Source organism: Mustela putorius, unplaced genomic scaffold (assembly GCF_011764305.1).
Source record: "Mustela putorius furo isolate JIRA1106 unplaced genomic scaffold, ASM1176430v1.1 tig00537227_pilon_pilon_pilon, whole genome shotgun sequence".
In the NCBI taxonomy this organism is placed as follows: Eukaryota; Metazoa; Chordata; class Mammalia; order Carnivora; family Mustelidae; genus Mustela; species Mustela putorius.
Genome location: NW_025422368.1, coordinates 29,543,770 through 29,557,706, shown reverse-complemented (window position 1 = coordinate 29,557,706; position 13,937 = coordinate 29,543,770). Strand labels below are relative to the sequence as shown.

Below are 13,937 nucleotides of genomic sequence, written 5' to 3'. Positions count from 1 at the left end.
GTTAGAGTGCCATGGTAGATTTTATATGAATTTTATGTCAATATAATATCATTATTAGGTAAAAGAAAATAGATTGGATACTTTGAAGAAATAAAAGAAGAACATAAATATATTTGTATTTCATATTGATTTTAGTCACTGGTGTTTTAAAATAGAACACTAAGATTTTTACTTAGTTTTAATTTAAAACATTGTGATCTGAAAAGTGCTTGTACAATAAAAACATCAATTTAATTGAAAATAACATCCACTTGGGAAAAAGAATGTGCTCTTTTTTTAACCAGTCATTATTAAATATCTCTATTCCTGTATGTCTTGTCTAATGGGTACCCATATCTGTTTAATGGTCAGGATATCAGAGAAGTCTCTTAGACAGATAATCATTGCAGAGCCATATTGGTATAATTTAAAGCTTCTGGAATATTAGGATTAGAGTCTACTATATTCCTCCTAGGCCAGATGACAGAACATAGGTAAATAATGCAATATATATGGGTTTATTTGCTTTCTTTTTGCAATATTGGGGTTTTTTGTTCGTTTTTTTAAGAATTTGTGTATTTCTGTATTTCTGCCACACAGCCAACACTGGCTTTTTAATGCTTTTAAGGAGAGACTTTAAGGAAAAAAGGTGCTATCCTCCATTTTTTATTGTTAAGGTGTCCTAATCCTTATCCCAGGTTACTTTACCTGCCTTTGCCCCCACAGGGTTTTACTCTTAAAATCAGAATTTACAGGGGCACCTGGGTGGCTCAGTGGGTTAAAGCCTCTGCCTTCGGCTCAGGTCATGATCCCAGGGTCTCTGCTTGGCAGGGAGCCTGCTTCCTCCTCTCTCTGCCTGTCTCTCTGTCTGTCAAATGAATAAATAAAATCTTAAAATTGAAAAAAAGAAAATCAGAATTTACATACCTCAAGGCGTTCATAGCATTCATCACATCTGGGTACTTCAATATTTTCCATTTACCTCCAGAGGCTATTTTTTTCTTAGTTTTTCTGTTAAGAATCAGTGTATTGCTTACTACATAAACTGGTATCCCACATGAGACTTTAGGTTTCTACCACTGTACTTTTGTAAATCAGCAAGTTAGAAAGTCACTCACATAACTTTTCTGTAGTGAAAACACCACTCCAAATAAATATTTAAACCTACCAAATCTTAATACCTCTATTGTATAAAAACAAAACCATCACAAAAAGCTGGTAATTGATAGGAATGCAAGCTGGTGCAGCCGCTCTGGAAAACAGCATAGAGGTTCCTCAAAAAGTTGAAAAATAGAACTCATGACCCAGCAATTGCACTACTGGGTATTTACCTCAAAGACACTAATGTAGTGATCCAAAGGGGCATGTGCACTGCAATGTTTATAGGAGCGATGTCCACAGTAGCCAAGTATGGAAAGAGCCCAGATGTCCATGGACAGATGAATGGATAAGGATGTGGGGTGTATGTGTATACACACAAAATGGAATATTATGCAGCAATAAAAAATGAAATCTTGCCATTTGCAATGATGTGGATGGAACTAGAGGGTATTATGCTAAGTGAAATAAGTCAATCAGATAAAGACAACTATCATATGATATCACTGAAAAAAGGAATTTGAGAATCAAGGCAGAGGATCTTGGGGGAAAGGAGGGAAAAAATAAAACAAGATGAAACCAGGGAGGGAGACAAACCATAAGGGACTCTTAATCATAGGAAACAAACTGAGGGTTGCTAGAGGGGAGGGGAGTGGACTGATGGGGTGGCTGAGTGATGGACATTGGGAAGTATAAGACTGATGAGTCAGAGACCTGTATTCTTGAAACAAATAATGCATTATATGGTAATTGATTGAATTTAATTTTTTTTTTAAAAGGGGAAAAACCTGATAATTTAATGATCTTGTAAACATGTTAGGCCAATTATCTAAAGGAATAATAGAAACACATTATATTCCATCAATCATTCTACTCTAATAGTAGTCAATATGTAATTTTTTAAATATGTAATATTTTTAAAATTGTGTCTATACCTCTTGTGATTTCAGTTTTATTTCATGGATAAACTTCCAAGTACTATGTTACCAATAAAAGTAATATTAATGGAAGTTAGGCTATAGAAAAGAAATTTAAATATGTAAAGTTTGTGTCTTATGGTTATAGACTTCCTAAAATATAGAGCACATACAGTCTCTTAAGATTAACAAAGCAATATTCAGTTACAACATCTTGAAATTTTTCTCTGTAATGAAAGTAAATTTTCTAAGGTTGGGCACAACAATGATACATCTTACTTACAGATTGCCTTATTGTATGTTACCCAGTGGGGAAAAACTTAATTTACAAATGATGATGTTTGTTATTTAATCTATCAATGTATATTACATATTTTTTGACATCTAGTAATTTTGGTTTAGATAATTACTTTGGGAAATTTCTCTTCCTTTCTCATTTCAAGAAGACAGCAGGAGACCTAATCTTATCACTCAGTCTAAAAAGGATAGTATTTCTCTAAGAAATAGCCATCCTTAATTGAAAGCAAATTTTTTTCAGCAAAGATAATAAGTAGATTTTTCTTTCTTTCTGTTATTTGTACATTTAAGATTCTTGTTTTCTCCTTCAGCTTTCATTTTCTGTAATGTACTTAAGTATCATAAAACTCAATGCCATTACATTATTTATGTAAAGATTCTTTACTAAAACAAAACACCAAAAAATATTGCTCTTCCTGTGGTACTGTTTTTTTTTATTAGTACCCATATAGCAGCGCTTTTAATTTTTTTTCTGCATATGAATTTGGCATTAGTTCTCTATACGTGTGCCTAAATTAAGATACAAAATAATGGAGGTGTAGGTAGTTACTCATACTTATTTGTTGTGTCCCATCTATCTAATGTAAAATGTAATAAGCATGGAACCAGATCAACTTACCTTTATTTATAAGGTGTGAGAAGAAAGAATTGAGGTCAGGTGTTGGGGGGTAGGAGGTTCATTTTAACTGTATGGTAAAACTGTAGTAGCATTCACACACAGTGTATATACGTGGTAGGTAGTAGAAAGGGTGTGTTTGGATACTGCATACCTGGGAGGTGGAATTTCATCCCTTTTGTTCACTACTGTTACAGTAGGTCACTGTTTTGCTACCAGAATATTAGAAAAGCATTTCTGATAATAGAAGTACATACACACATTTCTCTTTTCCTCTTTTTCCTTTTAGCCACAATGAAAGGAAAGTGACTTGTAAACATCCAGTCACAGGACAGCCATCACAGGACAATTGTATTTTTGTAGTGAATGAACAGTAAGTAAAGAATTCCGTGGAATGCCTTCACTTTAAAGGTCATTAGTATAAGATTGCTCTTATCCATATTTTCAATACAGTATGGTTTAGCAGTTTTCTTATCTGGGTATTTGCAGGCAGGTGTAGCAGAGAGCCATCTGTTTACGGTGGGTGGTATAGAACATAGTTTAAAACTTTCTTTCATGAAGAACATAATCTCAAGCTGTTTTTCCAATACAAGCACAGGTAGTAAGCCCAGGAGTCAGAAATTTAAGGTCAGAGAAACTATAAACATGGTCGAATTATTAAACTAATTTGAGCTCAGTTTTTCTCATCTTAAATCACAGAGAGTGGTGATTCTTTCTCAGGATTGTTCTAAGCATCAAATGAAATATGTGTGAAAATACTTTATATGCTGGCACTGTTCACAAAAAAATAGTTCTTAGTATCATTATTGTTTTCAATATTAGAGTAGCTAATCTTATAACTGAAGTTTTAATTTTCCAGTTAGATGACCAAGTAGAATATCTGTAATAATGCTTATTAAAATCAACATGACTTTAACCTATGTCGTGCTTAGAAGAAATGTTAATTTTATTTAAAGTAGTTATAAATATTAAGCTCTGACTCTAGGGCTTATTAAGCTGTAACTAGTATCCAAATAGTTTGAAAAAGTGAGACACCAGCTTTGTTAACTCTCAGGAAGCTTCATTGTAAAACAGTTAACATATACAACGAGTTTTAGCATTCTGACATATTTTTAGGACCGTTGCAACCATGACACCTGAAGAGAAGAAGGAACGACCTATAAGCATGATAAACGAAGCTTCTAACTACAACATGACTTCAGATTATGCGGCGCACCCAATGAGTCCTATAGGCAGAGTAAGTTATTTTGCTTACTGTTGAGTTTTGATAGCTGGTGTAATGGTAGCATCTATTACTCTTAATGCACTTAGGATTGTAGAATAATAATTATATAATATCAATAATAATTTCATTTTTACTCTTACATGAACCTAATTACATTTGAGGTAAATGACTTAAGCAATGGTGTAAAATATATAACTAGTAAGATTAAGTTTTAATAGTTTAATGACTTTTTAAAAAATATTATAGAATTCAGATTTTGAATAATTTTGCAAATGTAATGGATGTTTGTGTGGAAAAATGACAATTTATTGAATCAGCTGAAGTTTTAAAAGATGAATGGCATAGAAATCCCTTTTTCTGACTGTTATGTACACCTAGATTGAGTAGACAAACATTTTTTTTTTTTTAAGATTTATTTATTTTAGAGAGGGGTGTTTAGGGACAGCAAGAGAGAGAATCTCAAGCAGACTCTGTGCAAAGCACAAAGCCAGACAACCATGAGATCATGACCTGACCTGCAACCAAGAGTCAGACATTTAATCAACTGTACCACCCAGGTGCCCCTGAGCAGACTGACTTTTTAAAAAATAAATGTAAAATCCCTTACTGCCAAAGAGAAGCCTTGTGCCAGTGTGCTTGATAACTCTGATATATTTAGAATCCATTATATTAAAAGTGCCATAGTCAAATGGAAATAGAGGTAGATGGTTTTTCTCTATAATTAGAAAGAAAAATGGTAATTGTTTAATCTGTAATCCTAGGAGCCTAGATTTTATGTCTATAAAAATTTATAGTTATTGCTTCTTGAACTTTAAACCACAATATTAGTATTTTAAATTCAGAATTCTAGTAAGAAAATTTTAACAAACTCTTGGAAAATATGCTACTAAATCTGAATAAATAATTGCCTTGAAGTTGCTTTTCAGTTTTTAAATTAATGCAAAAGAATCAAGGGATAATAGCATAGGGATAATAATTAAAATTAATAATATTTTATAACTTATAATAAAAATACTTTATAAAATTTGATATCTAAAATTATTAAAAAATTTATAGTAATAATTATAAGATTAATAATCAAGAGATTATAATTTAAAAATAATATAGGGGCACTTGAGTGGCGCAGTCGGTTAAGCATCTCTTGATTTTGACTCGGGTCATGATCTCAGGGTCCTGAGATCAAGCCCTGCATCGGGCTCCATGTTCAGTGTGGAGTCTGCTTGAGATTCTCTCTCTCTCTCTCTCTCTCTCTGCCCCTCCCACTTGTGTTGTCTCTCTCTAAAAAAAAAAAATAGAGTAAAATAATTATAATATTAAATTATGGTTATTGTAAAGAAATGGATAATAGGCAATTATCTATTTTAAATGCCTCTTTTAACATTTTTTGTTTTAATGTTCTTAAAATGAGATTTTGTAGAATATTATAAGTTAATGTAAATTTCCAAATAATGGAAGTAATTCTGAATTTTTTTAAAGATTTTATTTAAAGATTTCTTTTGCTTGCTTATCTGCTTTTATTTATTTAAAGATTTTAATTTGCTTATTTGACAGAGATCACGAGCAGGCAGAGAGGCAGGCAGAGAGAGAGAGAGGGAAGCAGGCTCCCTGCTGAGCAGAGAGCCCAATTCCGGGCTTGATCCCAGACCCCTGAGAGATCATAACCTGAGCCGAAGGCAGAGGCTTAACCCTCTGAACCACCCAGGCGCCTTGCTATCTGCTTTTAATAGTGTTGTTTCAAATATAGAAAGTGAACAGTGTAAAATCAAATGTCAAGAGAAATACTCAGACATAAAATATAAAACATATCACATCAAGTCAACACAAGACTGGAAGGATCTGCTTAAGGTCATGTAGCATTTTCTCCTTGGGCAACTCTGAACTTAAACAATACAAGACAGATGGTGTTTACTGTATTCTTAAAAGTGTCCATAAGGGTACACAGTCTTCTGAAATACTGCTTTATTTAGCATGAAGATTTACTTTGGCAGGAATGGTAGTGGTAACCAACAAAAACAAAGAAGCTGAATTTGAGTTCTCATAAAAGTGAATGACATCAAATTATTTCTAATTTTTCAACTTATCTAGAACCTAGCATATTTCATTAGAATTTGGTTTTTTGAAACGTCTGTTAGTACATAATAGTATATTAAGACCCAGTATCAACCACATTTTCCCCAAAGAGTGTTTCTTGATTAATTTTAGCTTACTCTTGGATAATGCTTAAACATAGTATAAAACTCAAATGGTATACTAGGACCCATCTACTTCTCACCTCTGAGCTCTGGCACCCAAACGACCTTGTGATGCAACCGGTACCAACTGTGTGCATCTATCCATTTAAAATAACTGTTTTAATAGGTATGGAATATCTTTCCTTTGTCAAATGACTATTTTGTTCTACTGTTTCTTGGAGCTTATTACATGAAGAAAATGACTATTTATCCACAATGTTGTCAAAGTACTGTGCCAGAAAACTTTCTAACCTCTGAAAATCAGATATGTGAAAAATGGTAGCCTTTTTAATTTTAATTAACATTTTTCATATTATGAGTGCGTTTGACCATTGTTTTCATATATTTAACAGTAAAATTTCATTTTCTGGGAAGTGATTTTACATAATTTGCCCATTTAAAAACTAGGTTATAAGTTTTCTTCTTACTGATTTCTAGAACATTAAAGGTATTATTGTTATATGAATTGCAGATATGCATGCATGATTATGTATGGTTTAATCTCATTTTTATTTTGATTTTTGGGTTTTATGTCATATTTAGAAAGCCCACCTGCATTCTGAGTTTGATTTTTAAAAATCTTCCATTCTCTTTTGTAGTGTTTTTATAGTTTTGTTTTTGACATTTTTATATCTGATCTACCTGGAAAATTTTTAGTGTAAAAGTTTGAGGTTCCAATCCAGCTTTCTTTCTAAATAAATGACTTGTTGGCTGGCCCTCAACCTACCTATCATTCCTCTAGATTTTGATAAAAATATATTAATGAAGCATTATAATGCTCAGTTACCCTACTAGCATTTTATGTTATATAAAAATTCAGAGGGCGCCTGGGTGGCTCAGTGGGTTAAGCCTCTGCCTTCGGCTCAGGTAATGATCTCAGTGTCCTGGAATCGAGTCCAGCATCGGGCTCTCTGCTTGGCAGGGAGCCTGCTTCCTCCTCTCTCTTCTGCCTGCCTCTCTGCCTGCTTGTGATCTCTCTCTGTCAAATAAACAAATAAAAATCTTTAAATAAATAAAAGCAGATAGCAAGCAAAAACAATCTACTTTTCATTAACTCTTAAAGATTTGTTCATTTTTACCCAAGGTTTATTCAATTTATATAGCAGGTAGGACAAAATACTGCCATACATTGTACCTTTTTCTTTTCTTTTCTTTTCTTTTTTATGATTTATTTATTTATTTTGAGAGAGAGAGAGAGAGAGAATCCTCAGGGAGACTCCCCACTGAGCAAGGAGCCCAATATAGGGCTCGATCCCAGGATCCTGAGATCATGACCTTAGCTGCAGACAATGTTCATTGCCCTAACTGAGAGGCTCTTGGTTTCAGCTCAGGTCGTGATCTCAGGGTCAAGGGATCAAGCCACCGGATAGGCTCCACACTGAGCTTGGAGTGTACAGGGGATCCTCTCTCTCTTCCTCTGCCTCTCCTCCCGACTCCACGCCAACTTGTGTGCATGCATGGGCACTCTACTCTCTCTCTTCCTTTGTTTAAAAAAAAAATTGCATGTTCCAATTTTAAAGGACAGATTGTAAAACTTGTGATTCTTTGTAATATCCTAGGTGAAAAATTTTTTGTGAATTCTTACACTTGAAACAAGGAAGTCCTCAAAGGCAGAATTGCTATAATTTACCTAAAAAGATTAAGTCCTGCAAGTTTCAGAGAAATATGAAGAGATAAAACTATGAAGATGAAATTCAAATACCTACACATTAATAACACATTTTCTGTTTTGCTTTTTTCTATTTAGACTTCACGAGCTTCAAAAAAAGTTCACAATTTTGGAAAGAGATCGAATTCAATTAAGAGGAACCCTAATGCACCTGTGGTCAGACGAGGTTGGCTTTATAAACAGGTATTTTTTGTTTATTTTCTATTTGATGTGAAAGAAAGATGGAATCAAGAGAGACCTTTTCAGCTGAATATACCTAAGACAGTTACATAAAATGGAGAAGAAACTGAAGAGTAATGATCCACATTCTCTTTATTACCACTGAAGACCATTAGGGGAACAGTCAAGAAGGAAAAGATCATGGTTACTTAGAATAGAGATAGTATGTGTTTGTGACAGGTATTTCTAGATCTGAAATTAAACATGCTATATGAAAATGTTAGCAATAATATGCTAAAATTATCCAGGCAGAAACATTTTTTAATTGGGAGAAAAAACATACAGAGGTTTTGCTCATTTTTCTATTCATATAAAATCATTAAATGTGTACAGTTACATTCTTCTTTGCTTTAATTTACAGAGAGATCTGATCATAATTTAGATTTTTCAGATTTTTCTCAAATTTTTGTTTTTAGACTCTCAAAACTACTCTCTTGGGGCGCCTGGGTGGTTCAGTGGGTTAAATCCTCTGCCTTCAGCTCGGGTCATGATCCCAGAGTCCTGGGATCGAGCCCCGAGTTGGGCTCTGTGCTCGGCGGGGTCCTGCTTCTCTCTCTCTCTGCCTGCCTCTCTGCCTGCTTGTGATCTCTGTCTGTCAAATAAATAAATAAAATCTAAAAAAAAAGAGGGAGAGAGAGACTACTCTCTTAGTATGGTTCAGTCTCAGACACCCTAATAAGTTGGGGGTGTATATTGTTCTGCTGTTTGGAAAATCTGGTAACTAAGCTTTTTTGGAGCCTTGCCATTATTTTGAGAATTAGTAAGGATATATGTACATTGATTTTCCAACATCTGTTTTTACTGCTCAGAGGCTGTTTTCTTTTTTACTTTCTGGTTTGCAGCTGGGTTTCCAAGTTAAGTGACCACGAGATAATTGAGATAATGTACTGGCATTCAAGACCTTTGTCTTTGTTCTATCTCTGATTATACATGTATATAGATGATACAAAGAGAGTTAAATATTAGGTCATTGATAGTGCTAATTATTCAGTCAAATATTGCTAATAGCTTTCAGATTACCTAATAATTATAGTCACTGAAATTCATAATGAAATTGTTATGCAGCATTCATTAGACATCATTCCATCTTAAAGTTGGGGTGACGACTAACACGTATTGAGAGAGGGCCCTCTTAAAATCCAGAGAACTCCCAGTCATTCAAGCAAAACAGTTTTGTCAGTGTCCACTGAGTTGATAATGTAACTTGAATACCAATTTTTAATTTTTATTTTAAAATCATCTATATTTTAACTATATGACATTTAAATTTATCCAAACTGAAAAAAAAAATTCTTTTTTAAGATTTTATTTCTTTTATTTGAGAGAGCGTGCCAGAGAGAGAGCATGGGTGGGGAGGAGCTGCCTGGAGAGGGAGAAGCAGACTCCTCACTGAGTAGGAAGCCTGCCTGATACAGGGCTTAATTTCAGGACCCCAGGATCATGACCTGAGCTGAAGGCAGCAGCTTAACCAACTGAGCCACCGAGGGGTCCGTGTCCGTGAAAGTTTTTTTTTTTTTTTTTTTTTTTTTTTTTTTTAGCTAGTCTTTCTAATAAGTCCAAATTATGTTCAGATAGCTTAGCATAATATTAAGCCTAATAGAGTATATGGGACTTCTTTAAAATGGTTTTTGTTTTCGTTTCTTGATCCCTTGATTAATTTATATTGGAAAATTGTTACCAATGAGTGTTTCTTTTATAATAGATATGTGACTTACAGAGAGTTTGCAGAATCACTCAAAAGTCCAAACTTTTTAATTATTTGTATTAATGTTATTAGGAACTAAAAATACCATATACCATTAAAAAGATGACTTTTTTTTTAATTTTTTTTTTTTTTTTGGTCCTTTGAGGTAACTGTCAATTTTAAGGACAAATCTTTTGTTTTGAGATTTTTACCTATATAATTGAAGTTCTAAAGTCATTTTTAGGTGGTTACAGCTAGAAATAAATAAGAAATATTAATGCACATCCAAACTGGCCTCTCTCTTGCCTTGTGTGTGTTTCATTTTCTTTTGTAGTTTTGCTTTATTGCATGGGGGAAGGTAATTTTTATTAAAATTATAATTTTGTTTGAGCTTGGCATTTTTATTAACTGAATTACTTAAAAGAAGCTGCCAAAGAGGCACTCTTTCTTGCAGGATGAGCAAAACCCAAACTGTCCACGTAGGAAGAAAAAAAATGTTTGTGAAATGTATTTGTATGCTAAGAGTCCTTTATTCTTAGTCTTTTTAAGTCACATTACCTCTGGGATGATTTTAAATCACATATTTTTCTTGTTGTTGAAGATTAATGTATTTATTAAATCTGGTTTACCAGAATATATACAATGTTGCATAGTTACATTCTCCCCATGTTAACAGACGTGTGTTTGGGAAAGTGAATTTCAAATCGCTTACAAATATGAAGCTGAATCAGTTTTCTTCAAAAGTGTTTTTCATGTGAGAGAATGAATTTTCAGAAATGTGTATACTTGGGAATACCTTCATGCTCGCATGACCCAAGTCTCTAGAAAACTTCCTCCATATTTTGGCTTTTTAGTTAGTTTTTTGTCTAGCCTATATTACATACATCTTGTCCTAAAAGCTTATTTTAAATAAATGCATCAAAAAGGAATTTGAATTTTCTGAAATGAAAAAAAAAAAACCTTTAATATGCTGATTTAATTTAGGACAGTACTGGCATGAAGCTGTGGAAAAAACGCTGGTTCGTGCTTTCTGACCTCTGCCTCTTTTATTATAGAGGTAAGTTTCCCAAAAACTGTCTTTAGTGTACTATCTCATAATTGCAACAGAATGTTAAATAGTAGATACTTTTTTAAAGAAAAAAACAATTCTTTGGTTGTTTTATTATCAACAAACAATATCAAGAAAACCTTTTCTTCATCCATATATAATACTGAGCAGTTGAGGTAGGCCTGAAAACAGTATAGTGCTTCAAGAGGATTAGTCTTGAGTTGTGGTCCGATTTCTGTAGTTTGATTGTGTGAATCTTATTTATGTTTTATGTAAATAGCATATCAGTCTTCACTTTGTAATGTTATCCTTTTGAATTCGGTGCCTAACGGATTAAAGTCATTAGTGTGATGAGATTCTTCTAATGTGTCAGCTTTGTTAGATCCAGCTGTTGATTCATTGAACACACCGTACTCCCCAGCAGATGTCTGGAGAGTATCAGAGATTACTCTGATGTATTGGCAAGTTTTTTTTTAAACTACAAAGAAATGTACTTACCATGATCTCTATCCTCCTTTTCTTAACTATGACAACCTCCCTGAGACATGAAGAAAATTGTATAAGGGATATATACCAGGCTGTTAATGTTGGTGTAGAGGAAATAAAGGTATTATCTCAGGTATGGGGACATAGTCTTCATTTCTCCTATATGGACATCATAAACTCCTTGTTTAAATATGTTTTCTTACTAATAAGTGGACAGAATTTTAAAGCCAAAGTCCAGGGAAATCTCTGCTTTGTGCTATATGGACCTGTTAGATGTTACATGGTTCATACCTAACAAAGAAAAATCTACATAGGCTGTGCTCTCCATAGAAATCTACTTTGGCTGTAATATAAAATCATGAATCTGGACAGTAACTCTTTCCTTCCTACTTTAAAGTTCAGTTGGAAACAGTCACTCAAGAATTGGAGTGTTAAAGATGTTTAATAATTTATAACCTTTCTAGGTAAGTATTTCACAAGACACAACAGAATTTTAGAACTGATTAACAACTTTAAAGTTTGTGATTACACCCAAAAAGTGTGTTGAAATTCTGTGGTCATCTATCAGAGCAACATAATGCAATATAATGCATCTTAACCTTCCTATCTGAAATTACTAGAATGGTATTCATCTATTTTTCCCCCACTGCAAACTGTGGTTGAGAAATACTGCTGAGTCAGAATCAAACAAACCTATAAAATTTCATTTTGTCATAGAGATGTTGGTCAGGCAGCAATTGTGGTATTATCTTTAGTTTAAGTGCCAACCATACTCTACAATTTTCCTTAAAAATTCCTTTAAAATTTTCCTACCATTTTTCTATCCTTTCAGAAAGTAGGAGTTATATATAACTCATGCATTATTTCTTTTTTTTTTTTTTAAAGATTTTATTTATTTATTTTACAGAGAGAAATCACAAGTAGATGGAGAGGCAGGCAGAGAGAGAGAGAGAGGGAAGCAGGCTCCCTGCTGAGCAGAGAGCCCGATGCGGGGCTCGATCCCAGGACCCTGAGATCATGACCTGAGCCGAAGGCAGCGGCCTAACCCACTGAGCCACCCAGGCGCCCACTCATGCATTATTTCTAATCTTATAGTTTGTACTTCTCTCTTTTATAGTTTGTAGTCTACTTAGAGCTTTAAACAAGGACAAGAAAATATTACTATTCTCATATAAAATTCCTTAATGTTAATTAACAACAAAAAGAACCCTGACTTCCTTATAACTTGCTGTTGTTACTCATGGAAGGGTACTGCTTAATTAAAATAGAATAACTTTTAACCTAATTTTTTTAATGTAAAAGTTGAGTTCAGAAGCCATACTGAATGTAAGATTTCCATATTATTATTAACCAGGTACATTTTATACTCAATATATTTATTAATTTTAGTATGGTTTGCCAGACAGGAGCAGTGTAAAAAGGAAAACATCATTTAACTCACTTCTGCACTTCAGATGGCTGGCAATGAGTAGATTATACACTTTCACTATTTTATCAACAGGAATTGTCAAATTTGAAATTAAAACTACCAGATTTTAGTGAGATGATCATAATACCGTGCATTTTTTTGAGCATTTACCATATGCTGAGCATGTAACATAGATGATGTATTTCATCTGTTCCTTATAGCCATTTAACAAGGTAGGAGATCTTACTTTGCCTGTTCACACAAGAGGACCCTAATGGGCAGTGAGGTTGTATTATTTGCCAAAGGGTCTCACAGCTAGAAAGTGTCAGAGCCAGAATTTAGACCTAGGCAATTCTCTGAACCACAGGATTTTTCCTTATACGGATTTCTTATCTTAACCTGCTGAATACATTAGCCCCCCATTCATTTCTTCTGCATCTTTCCAAGTGTCTAGTATACTGATGTACACAGTGCACTGTCAGCATATTTTTACAAATCAGTCCACATTTCACAGATATGGAAAGTAAGACAAAATAAGTGACTTGCTGTTTTTCACAGTAAGTTAGTGCCAATACCAGATGGAAGTTCAAGTTTCCACTGTACCTTACAAAGTAGCGGGCATATTAGGACAGAACACTTAGATTGCTCTGTTTTACAGTCTGTCTACTGACAATACTTATTATGGGATTTAATTCATTCAGCAAATATTTATTGAGCAGGACCTGCTTCGTTCCAGTTGCTGTCAAAACAGTGAAAGAAAGTTCTCATGAAGCTTCACTCTAGAGGAATCAAGGAGTCAGTAAATAAATTCAAATAAATAAACGATACGATGATAGGTGCTTTTAGGAAAATAAGGTCATCGTATGAAAGACACACATGGAGGAAAGATTTCTTTGGATCAGTTCTCTGAGCATATGTTTTAGACAGCAAGGTCTGAATGACAAGGAAAAGCCAGATAAGTATAGTATTCAGGCAGGGGAGCAAGAGTGCAAAGGCTCTGAGGTTAGGAAAGTGGAACAGTGAAGGAGCTGAAGGAAGCCATTGCACCCAGCTCGAGGGC

At 33.9% G+C, this 13,937-nt stretch overlaps 1 protein-coding gene across 12 annotated transcripts in view; it reads left to right on the top strand.

Moving 5' to 3' along the window:
- Positions 1–13,937, top strand: part of PLEKHA5 (pleckstrin homology domain containing A5) — a 242,278-nt gene that overhangs the window by 142,957 nt on the left and 85,384 nt on the right. For all 12 annotated transcript variants that reach the window (XM_045073128.1, XM_045073127.1, XM_045073130.1 and 9 more), the window contains 4 exons: positions 3,197–3,280; positions 4,024–4,144; positions 8,111–8,215; positions 10,920–10,992. In XM_045073128.1, coding sequence (XP_044929063.1) covers positions 3,197–3,280; positions 4,024–4,144; positions 8,111–8,215; positions 10,920–10,992 — 383 coding nt within the window. The remainder of the gene's footprint in view (positions 1–3,196; positions 3,281–4,023; positions 4,145–8,110; positions 8,216–10,919; positions 10,993–13,937) is intronic.